General features: G+C 37.7%; 1 protein-coding gene across 6 annotated transcripts in view; it reads right to left on the bottom strand.

Annotated features, from left to right (window-relative positions):
* CP (ceruloplasmin) overlaps positions 1-19,628 on the bottom strand; it is a 56,962-nt gene that overhangs the window by 21,124 nt on the left and 16,210 nt on the right. For all 6 annotated transcript variants that reach the window (XR_009351085.1, XM_059163808.1, XM_059163809.1 and 3 more), the window contains exons 7-14: positions 18,482-18,621; positions 16,733-16,885; positions 15,007-15,221; positions 5,970-6,120; positions 4,470-4,682; positions 3,053-3,260; positions 1,342-1,481; positions 81-209 (exon numbers count right to left, since the gene is read on the bottom strand). Coding sequence is in view for 5 of the 6 variants with exons in the window: in XM_059163808.1 (XP_059019791.1) it covers positions 81-209; positions 1,342-1,481; positions 3,053-3,260; positions 4,470-4,682; positions 5,970-6,120; positions 15,007-15,221; positions 16,733-16,885; positions 18,482-18,621 (1,349 nt within the window). In the remaining variant the exon portion in view is untranslated. The remainder of the gene's footprint in view (positions 1-80; positions 210-1,341; positions 1,482-3,052; positions 3,261-4,469; positions 4,683-5,969; positions 6,121-15,006; positions 15,222-16,732; positions 16,886-18,481; positions 18,622-19,628) is intronic.

Below are 19,628 nucleotides of genomic sequence, written 5' to 3'. Positions count from 1 at the left end.
GATAACAGTCATTTGTGGGACGCCTGTAAAGTCTATTAAAATGCCACCCCCCCACTCCTCCCACCCCCCGCCATGAGTACCTGGTAAAGTTGGAGTAACTGTAGAACTCTCTGTTTTCACCCCATGGGCATGTATTGAGTAGGGCCTTGTAGCCATGTTTTTAAAGATAATTTTAACTATGTCTCCAACATCTGCATGAAGTTGTGGACCTGGCAAGAGCAAAAAAGAAGAGTGGCTTATATACCTATCAGATAAGAAGTTCTAACTCAGTAACAGAAGCAAAGATCAGGTAACTTCCTTAGCATGAAGGCAGGAGTCATACTAAATTGCCAAATTGCTTCATACTAAATTACTTTTGGATTTACACCTGGTCTCAGAGGATTCAGAATAAAAACACTAGGAATGGTTGCCTCCACATATGGAAACCGGGGGTGCATTTCTCATCAAGAGTCCTACAGGATGTTTTGGCCTGAAAGTCCCTTGTAGGGCGATGGCCTAATCCTGCTGAATCAGCTATGACCCTACCTTGACCAAGAGTCATTGGGCAGCATTTGCTCTCATTTCTCTGCATTTGGACTTCCAGACCTTCCTGAGTGTGAATTTGTGGCAGTACAGCATTTGGAAGGGTGGGTGGCACCACCCCTCCCATTTCTACCTCCTTCTGTAGCCAATCTTAGCTAGTCTGCTGCTAAGAATTTCCACAACCCAGTAACAATGCCATTCTCCCTTGGGTGTCTTATTTCAGGGGCTGAGGATAACATTCCTCACGGTATCCTGTTAGTATGGAAATATGGTGGGGTTGGGAGTGATGTCCCCTGCACTTGATGATTTTCCAGAAAATTCCCAAGACAACTGTTGGTCAAGTTCTTAGACATTCTCTCTTAAAAGGATTCCTGAAAAATCAAAAGCAACCTTTCCAATGCCTTGTGTATGGTAACAATTTTTTCTTTATTTATTTCCTTGTCTATGTGTACATTTTTTTCTCTTGGAGTTAACTACTAGATGGCAACTAAAAAAAAACTAATAACATGATTTGGGAGCTGGAAGAGAGGTGGAATAACAGAATCTGGTGAAGATTTTCATTAGAAAATAATTTCTAGGAATTTCACCAAAATTCACAGGCATCATTTTGAAGAACACCAGATACATATAATTTCACCAGCATGCAGGATAATACATTGTTTCTGAGAAAAATAAGCAATATTTTTGAAATATTTTTAGAAAATACAGGCTTCTCATTTTTATTACGGAACTTTTCTTTTTATTTGAATACCTTCAACTATGAACTGGGAAATTAAACCCTTGGACACATAGCTACCCCACACCAGATGATTAGAGTACCTAGAATTCCCAGATGTTCTTCTTCAGCATTTCTCTCCATGGGAACTCTGAACGTGCTGTCGGTGTATTGCTGATACACAACTTTCTTGTATCTGGAGCCTATGTAGAATTCCTCCTTATCTAAAAATGCATTTGAAACACTTCAAAAAAAAAAAAAAAACCAATACACACACACTAAGGTTAGTAACTGTCTTAATGAAAGTGGAAACCGAGTTTAAAATTTTGACTAAAAACACAGTTTTCATTTAAGTAATTATGCAAATTTTTAATAGCATTCTCCTATTCCAGCAAGAAAGATTAAGACTTTGAAAACAGATAGGCATGGTAGAAAGTGCTCCTTGCTGGGAGGAGAGCCATCCAAGACCTGTGCTGACTCTTCCACTAGCTAAAATGACCTCCAGTTAGTCATTGCCTGGTTGACCCTCAGGTTCCTCACCCCCAAAATGAGGTATGAGATGAGATGATCTTTAAAATTTCTTTATAGCCCTAAAATTCTGAGCCCAGATCTCTGGTTCCTGCAGTATTTCTGGCTTATAAGAGCTGAAATGGCCCAGTGTTTTCAACCAATCCTTTTATCTTAAGTTTGCAATGACTCCTCATGGCCCCTGTAGACTTTTTCTTTTTAAAGATTTTTATTTATTTATTTTAGCAAGAGAGACAGTGGGAGATTGCAAGCAAGGAAAGGGACAGAGGGAGAGGGAGAGACAGAATCCCAAATAGACTGCTCACTGAGCACAGAGCTTGAAGTAGGGCTCGATCCCAGGACGCTGAGATCATGACCTGAATCAAAATCAATAGTTGGCTGCTCAACTAACTGAGTCACCTTGATGCCCCAACTCCTGCAGCCTTGTGACTATTTTACTCCTGTCACTTGAAATTACCTTTCACTACTTTATACTGCAAACATACTCCCCATTAGTCATTCAGACTAGCCAACTAACATTTGTTTAGCTACAGGTTACCAGAGATGTTGGGCACCCCAGATCCGAGCACATGTCTGATCTCTCAAATCATATCCGTGAAAGCTTAGTGCATGATATGTGAGATGATGGAGGGAAGAGTGGTTGGAAAAGTCTTCACGAAGTGTCTGGTGATACTGCTTAATGTGCAGTTTCCAAAGCTCCAATAATGATCCTTTACTTACACTTATTCACAATGAAGTTATTTTTTACATTTCTATAATGTTCATGTTGTTGGTGGTTTTGGAGTGTATTTTCCTATGACTTCTTAGAGGACATAGACCATGTCTACTCTACCGCCCTCAAGAATTTAAAATATTCTTCACACATAATGGTTTTAAGAATGTAAAAGAACAGATTACTGAACCGATAAGGAACCCTCTGAAGGAAAAATAAGAAAAGTAGCAAACGGCTGATAAGGAAATAATATTTAAGGTTTGAATTTAGGCATTGATTTTTGTTTAAGTTTGACAATCAATAGCAAGATAAGGACATGTGAGCTTAAGAAGACAATCCAACAGAAAAGAAAGAAAGAGCGACTACAAAGAATCAAATGAGAGAGATGGAAATTTTCCTGTGAGAAAAATGCCAGAACAGAAATTAATGAGGAAATGTTCCTGGGAGGCATTCTGCTATAGTTCTGTTGTTACGGTTTAGTGCAACTGTTCGTGTTTCTAAAATTTAGCATAATTCTTAATTCTCTGAAAGAGAAAACTAAAAAAAATACTGGGAATCCGAGTCTGGAGATTTACTTTTGTTCTTGTAAGTGATGCAGCTCCCGTTCCCATTCCCTGCTTGGGGAATAATCCCATTCCACCTCCACTGCCGCGATGTAGTAGGTCCTGTGTGACAGGTAGAAGCTTGGGTCATCAGACTGTCCCCTGCATTTGTTCACAGTGTATTTCTGCTTCATGCCTCCTGTGTAGTGATCAGTTGTTAGGCATTCAACATCAAAAGTCCCTGGAATGGTAAATAAGGAAGCGTGTCACTCCTTTGCTCAGCACCTTCTATGGCTCTTCAGCTCACTCAGGATCAACACGTGGCTCAGGCGGATGATCACCTCAGCTACCATTCAACTCTATTCCAGTCACAGAGGCTTCTTTGCTGTTCTTAGAACAGGTCAAGTGTGTGCCTGCCTCAGGGCCTTTGCCCTTGCTCTTTCCTCTTCCTAGATGATCACATGAGCTACCACTCAACTCTGCTCCAGTCACAGAAGCTTCTTTGCTGTTCTTAGAACAGGTCAAGTGTGTGCCTGCCTCAGGGCCTCTGCCCTTGCTGTTTCCTCTGCCCAGAATACTCCTCCCCAAAATATCCACATAGCTTATGTCCTCACTTTATTCAAGCTTCTCATTAATTGTCACCATCTCAAAGAATTGTTACCCACCTTCCCCCATCAGTCACAAGCCCCTTTTTCTGCCTTATTTTTCTTGATAATGTTTATAACCATATTTATATATAAAAATATACTTGCTTCTTGTCTGCCTCCCTGCATTAGAATTTCCACTTCACAAGAAAAGGCACTTTATATCTTTTGTTGACGGTTGTATTTACACTTGTCTAATGAAGAAAGAGGTGACACTGGACTTGTCTTACGTTGTAGTGGTATATGATGAACCAGATAAAGCCTGAAGCAAGTTAGTGTGTTTTACATTTCAGTTCAAGTTCTTTCTTTCTTGTTTCAGTTTGTCTTACTCATTCAGAACCAGGCCACGGGTATCTCTGAGGTTGCACGGCTATCATTCTAGCATGGGACACTCAACACAAACAGTCAACAAGCCAACAATACATGAAGACTTCAGAGAGATTACCAAAAGTCTAACTGCAGAGCTGTTAGAGAAGTCATTCCCTTTTTAGTCTGATTTGCCAGCTATCGTTAAAAGGAACATAATTTAACAAGAGAACATCCCGAGGACTCTATTACGTTGAAATGGGAAAAAACCACAGTCTGCTCTTCACTTGTTACTTCCTCTCTTCCCTTCAGCAGGCAGGAAATGGACCTATCTGGCACACGCTTAGCTAACAGTGGCCCAGACATGCTCTTCAAGGGAGGGAAGGGCACACACTTGGGAGCTTGGGGAAGGGATGAGTTGATCATCCAACCCAGCTTTTAAAGCCAAAATGACATGAATCCATTTAGCAGAGACTTGTCTTGGCCTTAAAGAAATGTACCTTCAGTATCAGGCTGCATGAGGAGTGTAACACTTTTTTGAGGGAAGAGGTTTGCTGTGTCTCTTCTTTCTCCTTTTGACAGATACGTGTTTCCTGTGAAGTAAATCCCGTGTACATCAGCCTCATTTCCAGCACTGAATAAGTACCACATGACTGAATCTCCTTGGCACATGTTGAGACCAGGCTGATTCCCATACATGAATCCATTCATGGCTGTAAAAGTTGGGAAATAATATTTTGAAAGTGATTTGTCATATGTCCTCCTACGTGACAACCTCTCAGATTTTCCAGAGCCAACTTTGTTGGTTTGATTTAATTTTTGAAAGACCCATTCATGCTGCCCCAACACTTTATGCATCAGGAGTGTCTCTGCAACCTCTTGCTGTACCCAGCACCCTCAGAACATCCCTGGCTAGAAGAGAAAGAGCTGAAGGCAGGGTTCTTGAAGTTCTGCAATGTTCTTCCCAGCTAACCATTTCTTAGTTCTCTCAAGAGTTGTATTTGTGAGGACCCAAATGAATGAATAATAACAGCTATTCCTGGGCACTGCAGACTGGGAATGTGTTTGTTGCTCTGGATGGAAAATTGTCTGATTCACCTTGAATAACAGAGTAAATGCAGGAAGTTTTCTTTCACTGCTCTTACTAATAGGTAATACTCTTGACCTCTCCAAAATGTAAAAATGCAAACTCGAAATATTATCATGATTGTGACCAGTATTGATTCAATTAAAAAAGCAACATGAGTTTTTAACACAACTTTACATTTGTTTCTTCTTACTATGGTGATTTTCACATGTAGTCCATTAGCAGCGTGGGCATTCTGAACAATTAGTTCACTGTCTCTAAACCTCTAGAATTATTCTGGGAACGAAAAAGAAAATCTGATGCTAGGTTTCAATTAAATAAGAATTTCTGGAGGTTACCCTGAGCACTTAAAAAATAGTTTTAACAGTTCTAATAAAACTCCCAGGGGAATTCTAATTTGTAGTCAAGGGTGAGATTCATTAAAATTCGTCGACAACAGAGGCCACATCTTTCTTTTGAATAATAAAATGAGGCTGTTGCTATTAAACCACAGACGAGAAAAGCATCTAATCCAGTAGTTCTCAAATTTAGGCATATTACAATGATGTAGAAGGTTTTGTTACATAGAGATTGCTGGCCTCACCCATAAAGTTTCTGATCCAGTAGGTAAGAGTTGGGGCTCCAGAATTTGCATTTCTAACAAGTCCCTGGGTCATGCTAAAGCTGCTGATCCAGGGACTATATTTTAAGGACCAGGTATCTAATTGATAGATTTTATGTTTTATTATTCTAGATTAAGCAAAATGAAAAATAATTGACTGATACCTTAAATATTAATATTACCTTCAGAGCTGTATTTAATCATTTGTTGAAAATTAATCAATGGGCAAAGTAATTAGCATTTTGGTTTCATTAAAAGCGTTACATGGGCCGTGCTGTAATAACTCAATATTGGCAGGTGATGCATACTCACAGTGCATCTTATTAGATTCCTGAAAATCTTCATCTTCCTTATTCACTAGATGAGGTGAGGTTGTAAACATTCTAATATTCTCATCCAGGAGTAAACTTTCATTCTCATCAAACACTGTGGGAAACAGGTAGAACTCCTTGTCTACATTTTTCTGTAAATTGAGACAAGAATAATGATGTGAAAATAGGACAAGTGAAGCAGAAAGACAGCACACAGTACTATTTGGGCACAAATTCACCAAAGGAAGGATAAAAAGTTTCCATTCCTCTTTGTAGATGGGGCTCATGAAATAGTCCAGCTGATTGCCAGAGTTTTCATTCCTATCTTTGTAGTAGGTTTTTGATTCAACATGATCTAAGTCTCTCTCTGCACCTACACCTTCTGACTCCTCTCCTCACCTTCCTTCCAGCTCTGCCCATACCACTGAACACACCAAACACAGTGACTAAAATAGGGGGAAAAGGTGCCTGTGCCAAAAATTGGGGAAAGTGTCATCTGCATTCATGAAATTTGAAGAACTTCTGTAAGGCAGAGCAGGGGAAGCAGATAGAGGGAGAAATCCTCTTAAGTGAAGAAATAGTCTGTCAAAAAAAAAAAAAAAAGCCTTCTGACTGAGAAGGAACAGGAATTCACACAATCTTCAATCACATTGACAAACATTCTCACTTTCTCTCTCGCTGTCCCTCGTGAAACATAAATGAGCAGAAATGCTATCTGGTCTATGGAATATGTCAGTAGTTCAGAAGAAGGCAATCAGTCTAAGAAATCAAAACATATGAGCACCTGAAAACTAGATACTTCCTCAAAGAAAATTTTAGAGATTATTGCACATCTTTTTTCTGAGATAATTTTTTTCAGATGAAAAATATGATTATCAAATTTTTAAAAACCAACTAAAGCAGAGACCTGAAGATTAGATCTTATAGAAAACTGAATCGTTGATGGGGATAATTTTTTTTTATTTTTTATTTATTTGAAAGACAGAGAGAGTTGAGGGAGAGGTAGAGGGAGAGAAAGTCTTAAGCAGACTCTGTGCTGAACATGAAGCCTGATGTAGGACCCGATCCCATGACCCTGAGATTATGACCTGAGCTGAAACCAAGAATCTGACAACTAACTGACTGCACCACCCTGGTGCCCCTATGATGGGTATAATTTTAAGAAAGCTCCCATAAATCAGAAGAAAAGATTGAAAGATGAAAAATACATACATAGTAACGATTTAAGAAAGAGAGATATTATAAAAGGGGGAAAAGCAATGATAATAAATAATAGTGGAAATGATTACTACCAGAAACAGAAAATTCAGATTCAAAAGCTTCACTGAAAACAAGGCAAAAGTAGTCATAGAAATCTATGCTTAAAAATAGTCTGGCGGGATGCCTGGGTGGCTCAGTGGGTTAAAGCCTCTGCCTTCGGCTCAGGTCATGATCCCAGAGTCCTGGGATCAAGCCCCGCATCGGGCTCCCTGCTCAGCGGGGAGCCTGCTTCCCCCCCCTCTCTCTCTGCCTGCCTTTCTCTCTACTTGTGATCTCTCTCTGTCAAAATAAATAAATTTAAAAAAAATAGTCTGGCAAAATTTCTGAATTTCAGACATAAACAAATTTCTACAATAAGTCATTTAAAAAATGTTATCACAAACACTGAACTTCTCTAGTACAATAAATGTCAGAAGAAGATGGAGTAGCATTTACATTTTTGAGGGGAAAAAGAAAAATTCTATACCTAGCAAAGAACAACAAAAATACATTCTCACATGTGTAGGGATTGTAATAGAGGACTGCTACATTCACTTGTATTCTGATCTATAGAGAAAACTTCAGTGAAATGTGTATAGGCCATATTTTCCAATAATAATGCAACAAAACTAAAAAGTACTAATAAAGGAAAAAAGTTAATAAAATTAAATTGATCATATTTGATCCTAGTAACTCTTAGAGAGGAAGCAAACATGAATTACTAAATATTTAGTAAGCAATATCCATGACAACAAGGCATAATGCATGGGATATACTAAACATATAAACTGAGAGTCTGAAATACTTTTATTTTTAAAATTTTTTTAGAAAGAGAGCACAACACACATGTGTGTACAGGGTGGGAAAGGGAGGGGCAGTAGGAGAGAGAGAAAATCTTTTTTAAAAAACATATTATTTATTTATTTATTTGACAGAAAGAGAGAGACAGAGAGAGAGAGAGTGAAAGAGGAAATACAAGCAGGGGGAGTGGAAGAGGGAGAAACAGACTTCCCACTGAGTAGGGAGCCCGATGGGGGCTTAATCCCAGGACCCTGGGATCATGACTGGAGCCAAAGGAAGATGCTTAATTACTGAGCCACCCAGGTTCCCCACAGAGAGAGAATCTTAAGCAGGCTGCTCTCCCAGTGTGGAGTCTGACACAGGGCTCGATCTCATGACCCTGATATCATGATCTGAGCTAAAATCAATAGTTGGATGCTTAGCCAGTTGAGCCACCCAGGCACCCCTGAAATACTTTTTATTTAAAGTAAAACCAAATAAAAATAAATGTTTGTAAGTATCTGAAAATTTTAGAAAAGTGAAATGAAAAAAGGAGAAAAGAATTAATACAGGCAAAAGAGAAACTGTTTAATAAATTAGAGCACAAATTTAAATGGCTAAACCTAAAAATGTATTATTTGAAAAGACCGATGAAATACCCAAATCTCTGGCAAGTCTAATTAAAAAAAAAATAAGAGATAACCCAAATATACCACAATAAAACAGAGAAAAGGATATAACCACATGTATGGGGAAGGAACAAAATATCATTATGTACAATAAGTGTGATAAGCTGACTTAGAGGAAGGTACCTGAATAGACCAATATCCATAGGTGAAATGAAAATGTGATTAAAACATATTATGATAGACAGACAGAAAGAAAGAAACCCTAACTACTTCTTTTTAAGTCACACAGTTAAAATAATTTTACAGATATCTCTTTCAAATCTCCAAGGAGCAGATGATTCCTATCTATTTAAACAGTTCCAAAGTATTCAAATCTTCCCAATTTACTTAATTGGGAATTATAAATCTTCTCAATTTGTTTGATGAAGATAGTAAAACCATGATTTAATATCTAAAAAAGCACACACAAAATCTAAAATAATATTGCTTACAGTTTAAATGAGAAATTCTAAATAAAACACTATCAAATTCTACACAGAAATATATTGGAAAAAAATTAAAAAGCCACAGTGCTCATACCACCAGCATTTTTCACAGATCTAGAACAAACAACCCTAAAATCTGTATGGAACCACAAAATACCCCAAATAGCCAAAGCAACCCTGATCAAGAAAAACAAAGCTGGAGGCATCACAATTCCAGACTTAAAGCTATTATTACAAAGCTGTAATCCTTAAGACAGTATTGTACTGGCAAAAAACAAACAAACAAAAAACACCCCAGACACATGGATCAATATAACAGAATAGAAAACCCAGAAATGTATCCACAACTATACAGTCAAGTAATCTTCAACAAAGCAGGAGAGAATATCCAGTGGATAAAAGACAGTCCCTTCAACAAATGGTGTTGGGAAAACTGGAGAGAAACATGTGGAAGAATGAAACTTGGCCACTTTCTTACACCATACACAAAAAAAATAAATTCAAAAATGGATGAAAGACCTAAATGTGAGACAGGAAACCATCAAAATCTTAGAGGAGAATATAGACAACAACCCCTCTGACATTGGCCACAGAAACTTTTTACAAGAAAGACATGTCTCTAAAAGCAAGGGAAACAAAAGCAAACATGAACTATTGGGACTTCATCAAGATAAAAAGTTTCTGCACAGAGAAGGAAACAATCAACAAAACAGTAACCTAAAGAATGGGAAAAGATATTTGCAAATGACATATCTGATAAATCTATAATGAACTTATGAAACTCAACACCCAAAAAACAAATAATCCAGTTAAGAAATGGGCAAAAGACATGAACAGACATTTTTCCAAAGAAGACATAGAGATGGCTAAGAGACACTTGAAAAGACCCTCAACATCATTCATCACCAGGGAAATACAAACCAAACCACAATGAGATCCCACCTCACAACTGTCAGTATGGCTAAAATCAACAACACAAGAAACAACAGGTGTTGACAAGGATGCAGAGAAAGGGGAACCCTCTTACACTGCTGGTGGTAATACAAACTGGAGCAGTCACTCTGGAAAACAGTATGGAGGTTCCTCAAAAAGCTAAAAATAGAACTACTATTCTATCCAGCAATTGAACTACTAGATGTTTACCCAAAGGATATAAAAATACAGATCCAAAGGGGTACATGCATCCCAGTGTTTATAGCAGCACTATTAATGATAGCCAAACTATGGAAAGAGCTCACATGTCCATCAACAGATGGATGGATGAAGAAGAGGTGGTATATATATATATGTATACGTATATATACCTACATATGTGTGTGTGTGTGTGTGTGTGTCTAATACTCAGCCATTAAAAGAATGAAATCTTGCCATTTGCAATGATGTGGGTGGAACTAGAGGGTATTTTGCTAAGTGAAATAAGTCAGTCAGAGAAATACAAATGCCATATGACTTCCTCACATGTGGAATTTAAGAAACAAAACATATGAACATATGGGAGGAGCTAAATAGAGAGGGAAAGAAACCATAAGAGACTCTATAGAGCAAACTGAGAGTTGCTGGAGGGAGGTGGGCAGGGGATGAACTAGAAGGATGATGGGTATTAAGGAGGGCACTTGTTACGATGAACACTGAGTGTTGTTATAAGTGACAAACCACTGAATTCTATTCCTGAAACTAGTATTGCCCGTATGATAACTAACTAGAGCTTAAATGAAAATTTGCAAACAAACAAAAAAACTCACAGTGTTCAAATAATGTTTTTCCTGAGAAGGGCAAGACTGGTTCAACATTAGGAAATCCTTAATGTATTTCATCATGCTTACAGATCAAAGGAAAAAAGATACATAGCAAATTTTTAAATAAAAATGTTTTAAATAAAAATTTTTAAATAAAATTATACATTTGGGACTAGCTATTCCCTTCACTTTCCCTGAGATCTTTGCAAGACTTCCTTCTTGAAATTTAGATCTCACCTCAAATATTATATTCACCTTATCTAAACTAGAATTTCTGTTTACTATTACCTTACCCTAAGTAGAAATTCCATGTTCATGGATAGGAAGACTCAATACTGCCAAGCTGTCAGTTCTTCCCAATTCAATCTATAGATTCAATGCAGTCCCAATAAAAATACCAGAAAATTATTTGTGTATATCAACAAAGTGACTTTGAAGTTTGTACAGAGGCAAAAGGCCCAGAATAACCAACATAATACTGAAGAAAAACAATCTCAGAAGACTGGACATTTCCCAACTTCAGAACTTACTATAACACTGCAGCAATCAAGACACTATGCTACTGGTGAAAGAATAGACCAAAACATCAATGGGAAGAATTGAGAGACCAGAAGTAGACTCACATAAATTTAGTTAACTGATCTCTGACAAAGGAGCGAAGGCAATACATAGGAACAAAGATAGTCTTTTCAACAAATGGTGATGTAACAACTGCTCTTTTACAAGCGGGAAAAAAAAAGAAGAATCTAGACACAGATCTTACACTCTTTACAAAAATTAACTCAAAATGGATTACAGACCTAAATGTAAAATAAATAAGGCTCCTAAAAGACAACATAAGAAAAATCCAGATGACCTTGGCTAGAACTTTTGAGATATAATACCTAAAGGCACAAACTATGAAATAAATAATAGATCAGGTGGACTTCATCAAAATCACGGTTTATGCTCTATATAAGATAATGTCCAGATAAGTGAGAAGACAATCTACAGACTGGGAGAGAATATTTGCAAAAGACACATCTGATAAAGAACAATTATCCAAGATATCAAAGAAGTTTTAAAACTTAATATTAAGAAAACAAACAACACTATTAACCAATAGGCAAAGACCTTAACAGATACCTTACCAAAGAAGATAAACAGATGGAAAACAAGCATTTGAAAAAATGTTCTACTTCCTATATCATTAGAGAAACAAACATTAAAACAAAAACGAGTTACCACTACACACCTATCGGAATGACCAAAATTTGGAACACTGACCACACCAGATACTGGCAAAGATGTGGCACAACAGGAACTCCTGTTCATGTCTAGTGGGAATGCAAAATGGTATAGCCATTTTTGGAAGACAGTTTGGTATTCTTACAAAACGAAATGCATTTTTACCATACAGTCCAGCAACTGGACTCCTTGGTATTTACCCAAAGTGGCTGAAAACTTATGTCTACACAAAAACCTGCACATGGATATTTATGGCAGCTGTATGCACAATTGCCAAAACTTGGAAGTAACCGGGATGGTCTTCAGCAGGTGAATGGATAAAAAATCTGGTACATTCAGGCAATGGAACATGATTCAGCACTAAAAAGGAATGAACTACTGAGCCATGAAAAGACTTGGAAGAAACTTAAATGTGTATTACCAAGTGAAAGAGGCCAGTCTGAAAAGGCTATATACTGTATGATTCTAACTACAGCATTCTGGAAAAAGGCAAAACTATAAATTATTAAAAAGACCAGTGGTTACCAGGGGTTGGGGATTGGTAATAAGAGATAAATAGGTGGAAAAGGATTTTTACGGCAGTGAAAATATTCTATATGATTCCATAATGGTGGACATTTCCATTATACATTTGTCTACACCCACAGGATGTAAACACGGAGAGTGAATTCTAAAGTAAACTATGGACTTTGGATGATAACAATGTGTCAGTGTAGGTTCATCAATTGTAACACAGGTGCCCTCTGTTGGAAATGTTGATCCTGAGGGAGGCTGTGTGTATGGGGGCGGGTGGGGGAGTGGGTAGGGGATATATGGGAAATCTGCATTTTCTTCTTAATTTTGCTGTTAACCTTAAAGTGCGCTGAAAAGTTAAGTTGACAAAAATAATAGTGAAAAAATAAAAAACTCTAAAGCTAAAAATAAAAGGTGCTTATAATAAGAGAATAAATAAGAGGGGAGAAAGGATAGGAGCTAGACTTCTTTGAATATGTCTCTTTTTGTAGATTTGATGTGGAACCAGGAAATATTTTACATTATTATAAATAATATTACAATTTTAAAGGCAATCCCTAAAAGAAACAGAAGTAAAATTCAATAAACCTGTGTATCTGGTGGATAGCAAAACTACACAGCGAGGAACTATTCCAAATGACTTTAACTTTGTAATTTGACAGAACATCCCCAGTGGGATCTACTCTAAGGACCAAAAGGGCAGCAAACAAATCTTAAATTGTTTTCAGTAATTATATTCTGGCTGTAGTATTTTAATTATGATTCTGAGGCTATTGTATGCATAGTGTGGAATGAATTGAGTAAATGTTTATGTTGGTATCATTGAGAACTAAGATTTTTCAGTGGAGCTGAAGGGAGTACTGATGTAAGATAAATAAAGTTAGGTAAAAAACAATAAGAATCCTTAGACCTGAATTTGAATAGAAAGTATCAGTATGAACTCATGATAAATTTTCTCTTAAAAAAGTACGTTTTCTAGTTCTGCCCATAGAAAAGGGCTAGGAACAATGATTAAGTCAATAGTGCCCAGATTGTGGTTCTGAATATAATTTCTTACTGAAAAGAACTAGGGCTTTTTGATTCTAGGTCTGACTCAGAAAGTGTATAATATGAACCTAAAATAGCTTTTTATACTAAAAATCAAGGAAGCTTCAAGGACTACTAAGTTCATCTGAAAATGAAGGAATCAACCAGAACAAATCTCCTCCGTGGCAAGAAATAGAATTTGGGGGGCATCTATAGTGATAATATCAGTGATTTTAAACATACCATATATTCTTAAATCCATGAGTTCACAATAGCACTTAACAAGAAAAAATTATTAAGAATCTTTGAAGTATGTTAGAGGAGAACTATTACTTTGAAAACTTGTAAATAAAGGGAAAGAATCAAGCATTTGTCACTCCTTTCTTATAGAACATGTACCTCAGGCTAACCAAACAATCCATGAAGGGAAGTTTCTGTTTATGGAAACATACTGGCTAATAAATAAAGAATGATGGGATCAGGATGTTACTATTGTACAATCCCTGATTAGTTTATGAATCTAAGAAATGGTTCTCAGAGGCCGACAACATTCCCAGCTGATGGAAGTACCCAGTAGAACACATGAGGCAGTACTGAGGGAAAAAAAATCTAACCTGTATTTGATCAAATCTGTAGATCTAGCCACTGATTTATAAGAAATTGAGGGAAAGAGAAAAAAACATGCTGAATGACACCATAGGAGTATGAGCAGTGAATCCAGGCAAGGGAAACTTCCATAAGATAAATGACCCTTGTGACAGGAAAAAAATACAACCTTGAGAAACCTTGAGAAACACAACAACTGATTACAATGTGTGTCACTATTTGCATACTGATTCAAAAAACAAACTTGAAACAATTAAGAGGCAGCTGGAAAAACGGGAACACTGATTAGAAATGTGATGAAAAAATTTGATTAAAAATTGATGATACTAACATTATTATGATGATTCTAAGTTATGATCATTATATTGAGGGCTATTTTTTAAAGAGTCCTTATCTTTTATAGGTTCATATTATAATACTTAGAGATAAAAACATGATGGAGTTAGGTATTTCTCTTTCCTGGTCAAATGGTCATTTCCTCCTTTTTAAAAATGCTTTAAGCAGTACTTTCCTCAGTGAATGCTGAGTGACCAATTATCATTTTTTATTTGTGTGTTGAAGTCTAAAAGTATCATAAAAGAGCCTCGATTCTAAGAAAAGTCTGTTTCCAACTCATCTTGAAATAATCATGTTAGCCGGAGAATTTATGCATAGGAGAGCTCTTATGAGCTGGAGAAAAATTTGTAATAAATATTATGTATTAAATCCTCACTGTCTCAAAACCCACAATTTTTCTTATAATAATGATAATTCAAAGGGGTTGGGAAGTCCTTTAAATTTTCCCTCATTGGACTCACCAGTCTCCCGTTTGCATGTAAACTTCCTTTCCTACATATTTTCATTGGCCCGATAAGCCCAGTGAATATATCTTTGGTGGGATCCACAGCAGAGTAATACATCTTAGATAGGCAGATGGGATCTTTGTAAGTGGGTCCCACTTCTTTGGGGACAGTCCATTCGTAGGTGAATGTTTGTTTGGGTGCTACATGTGAAGCTGGAGGAGGAGGCACACCTGTGAGAAACATCACATTGGAGAGGTTAAGTATGCTTTCTAATGTGGTCATTTGAGCTACCAAGTAGACCAGGTTTAGTCCAAGACAACCCACTTCTCAGTTCCTTATTACAAATTAGAATGAAATCCTACTTGAATGGTGTCCCACTTGTGTTCCTGTGTCAGGTCACGGATGGGTGTGATTTCCTTCAGGAAGCCTCCTCTTAACCGGTCTGTGACTGGTGCCTGCTATGGTCTGAATGTTTATGTCCTCCTAGAATTCACATATTGGAATCTTAATGCCCAATGAGGTAGTCCTAGAAGGTGGGGACTTTGGTGGATGATTAAACCATGAGACTAGAGCACCCCCTAAATTGGATTAGTGCCCTTAAAGAGAGATCCCACAGAACTCCCTAGCCCCTGTTACCACATGGGAACACAGCAAGAAGTGTAAGACCCAGAAAAAGGTCCTTATCCAACCACGCTGGCCCCCTGATCTTGGACTTCCTGTTTGCAGAACTGTGAGAAATGAAGTCTTGTTGTTTATAAGCCACCCAGTCTGTGGAATTTAGTTACAGCAGCCTGAACGGACTAAGACAGGGCTGCTCTCAAAGCCCCTGATGATGTCCCCAGTACCTTTCATGCTAGGTTATGTGTATTTCCCCCACAAACAGAATGTACCTGAAGGAATGTGCCCTGAAGGAAGCAGTGTCTCTATATTTCCTTTGCTAGAACAACACCTGAAAAGAGGGTATAATCCATACATGTTCTATTGAACAAAACTGAATTAAAAATAACTTCAGAACTGAAAGGTAACTGCAGATGATCATGTTCAAATATCCTGATTTTACACTTGGGGAAACTGAGGTCAGAAGGACTGAATAACTTGCCCACAGTCACACTGTAAGAGGTGGCAAAAGCACTTGTCTTCATTTGTCAGCCTGATATATAGAAATATCCAAATGCATGCATAAAATGGAATATTTGTATTATTAAAGTTATATTAAAATGCTTATAATGCTAAGGAAACAAACAGTATAAAAATACAATGACAAGTATTTATATACTATGATTTCAACTACATTCAAATATATATTATATGTACACAGATGAAAGACTGGGGGGTTATATAAGAATATCATAGTGGTTATCCATAGAACTATAGATAATATTTTTGGCTGTACTTTTTCTATTTTTCAAATATTCTAATGAGCATCTAATCTTACAATTTTAAGAACATTTTTCAAATCTAAAATTCACCCAAACAGTACCCCAGAAATGTATAATTGATATAATCTCAATAAGTTCCTACCAGCATTGTCAAAAATCATCCAATTAAGGCAGGACAAAATTCCATATGCCAGTTGGAAATGGAAGAAGAGGTTAACTTGCTTCCTGGCACGATGCCTAAGAATGATATATGAGCGGCTTCCTTGGAAGTTTCTGCCTACAGTTTTTGCTGGGCAGTTTTCCCTGGCCGACCAGCACAGTAGGTTGTTAAATGTAGTTGGGTTACAGAATGTTGTACTCACTTTCACTCAGGGAGTTGTGAAGTGAGGTATAGTATGTGCCTTCGTTGTTCTTGCTGACCCTCACCCCAACTGGCTCAATACTGAGGGGATATGCTCCTTTGTTATGGAAAGTGACTCTGATGGTATCGTCCACCTCTGCCCAAATGACAGGACCTAGGTAGGGACAAAGAGAGCATTATTAGTCTTCCTTGGCGTATAACAAACAGAATACGTAAGACAGTTGTTTATTTTGGCTTGTCCTCTGGCAGAAACTGCTGGCAGCAACATCTTGTTTCTGGCAAATGGAACACCTGCTTTTTTTTGGTTTTGTTTTGTTTTTGTTTTTGTTTTTTGTTTTAAAGTCTGTTATCAACTTGACATGGTGAGGCTAGAAAGAATAAGGGCTTTCTGATTTATCTTCAGGTTAAGGAAATTTGTTATCATTTTCATCCAAGTTGGTTCACCAGCTTTATACATCGACAAGAAATTATTAGAAGTCTATATTCCTCATCCTAGCCTTCTGCTGGCCAGATGTGTGATATTTGTCCTAAGAGTCAGGGGGACTGCTAGTTAAACCTTGACCACCCAAATAGGGTAAGTTAAATTGTCTTGGATGTGAAGAGTAACATTTTTATGGATTTTCTTTCACCAAAATTAATATTGTTACCAAATATAGAATAAAAACATATATAGTAGATATTTTATGCAATACATAAAATAGTATTTATTGAGAGCTTCTCATGTGCTTCTCATTTAATCCTTACAGCATCTTTATGAGATAAGAACTGTTATTGTTAATTTTTTAAAGATTTATTTATTTATTTGAGAGATAGACTGCGAATGCCTGCCGGGGAGCAGAGAGAGAAAGAGAAGCCGATTCCCCGCTGAGTGCAGAGGTGGATGCGGGGCTCAATCCCAGGACCCTGAGATCATGACCTGAGCTGAAACCAAGAGTCAGACGCTTAACTGCCTGAACCACAAAGGTGGCCCAGGACTATTATTGTTATTATTGTTCCCATTTTACACAAAGAGAACAGGCAGAGTAAACAGTACTTTCAGAGGTCACATAGCCCATAGGCGAGGCATGAGGACAGTCTGAATTCAGACTCTGTGTGCTCACCCACTATATTCTGCCTGAAGGTTTGAGCAAGAACAGGTCTCTGGGTTGTGCCCAAGGTTCTAAGACAGACTCTGCCTTTTTCATTAGTAGCCTGGACTTTAATTCTAGAGGAATGTACTTTCAGTTAAGAATAGAGGCTAATGGCTTTGTTGTCAATTTATTTTATTTTTGTTGTTGTTAATTTAAACCAAGTCATAAACACACATTTCTCCTTGCCCTTTTTAAAAAATCTTTATATACTTATTTGAGAGAAGAATGGCAACAGAGAGCATGAGCGGGGAGGAAAGGGAGAAGCAGACACCCCACTGAGCAGAGAGCCCAAAGCGGGACTTGATCCCATGACCCTGGGATCATGACCTGAGCTGAAGGCTAATAACTGAGCCACCCAGGTGCCACTCTCCTTACCTCTTGAAGGAAACAAAAAATCATCATTTGAAGTCAGCAGAGCTTTTAATGATGAAGATTTACTATTGGTAATTTACATTGGAAAAGTAATTAGCTGCTATCCTTTAATTATTGAATGACCCTCCACATCCTTAGTTTATATGTAGAAATCATACTGTGGGTCCTGAAGTTTCTGTTCTTTCTGAGACTGGGTAGGTAGTCCAGGACAAGAGTCCAACAGTCACAGATATTCTGCATGGACTCACCCAGGATGCCAAGATGTTCCTCTTCAGGGCCTCTCCTCTTTCGATTTGTGAAGGAGGCATCTGTGTACTCACGATAAACCAGCTTTTTATAAGATCCTCCAATTCTTGTAGTGCCCTGTTCAAAAAATACCTCTGAAGCACTGCCAAAAGAAAAAGGGTTTAACACTGGAGTTGAGAGCAGAACAAACAGCAGGCATTCACATAGGAGAAATTGCAAAGCAAAATTATGACCAGTGCTCAGAGGCAAGGCTTATTTATGATTTGCTAAATATTCAGACAGAAGCAGCTGGTACTAGGCACCTCGTAGAAGGCTGTTCAATTAATGGGTGGGGTATCATGGTGTAGAGTTTTCCTTTTTTTCAAGTGAAGTGGAAAATTTTAGGATGACCCACATCAACCCCTAATAGTCATTAATTGTTCTATAATGGAATCTTTAAAACAAGTTACAAAATGTTTAAAATTCAGGATCTACTGTTCATTGCATATTAGCACAAGCCAGGTACTTAGGAGCTTTCATTTATTATCTGACACTCACACAATATGGCAACAAAGTTGGTATTATTCTCCCCTTCATCTTATAAATGAAGAAATTAAATTTCAGAAAGGCATCTGACTTGCCAGAGTCAACCCATTCCTCTCTTCTCCCATTTGATGAATGTATTGGGCACCTGCTTTTTACCAGGAAACTTGTTATGTGCTGATGGTATAACCAGAAGCAAGCTGGACCCAGCCCTGTCCACAGGGACTTTATACTGATCAGAGAAGACAGACTATGAACTGATCAACATAATAACAAGCAATAAGCACAGGGTGTTATGGAACATTCTCCTGGGCTTAAGGGAAGCGTTGGGAAAAGGCCCCAAAAACTTTCCAAAGAAAGTGATTTTTCAAAATGATCTAGAAGACAGAGAGTCAAGTTAGAAAGATGAAATATATGTGGTGGGGAGAATGGGGTGGGTGTTTACAAAGAAGCAACACACTGTGGAAGGTTCAGAGGAAAGAGTGAATGCGGCATGTTTTATGAAATATGACCGGAGCATGGTGAACGGGGCAGGGCAAAAGAGAGAGAAAGAGGCAGAAGAGAGAAAGTGAAACTTGGAGAGATAAGGAGTGGGTAGCAGGACCCAGTTAAAGTTTCAGTACTCCA

This window comes from Mustela lutreola, chromosome 2, assembly GCF_030435805.1.
Source record: "Mustela lutreola isolate mMusLut2 chromosome 2, mMusLut2.pri, whole genome shotgun sequence".
NCBI lineage: Eukaryota > Metazoa > Chordata > Mammalia > Carnivora > Mustelidae > Mustela > Mustela lutreola.
This window is presented reverse-complemented; position numbering and strand designations above follow the sequence as displayed.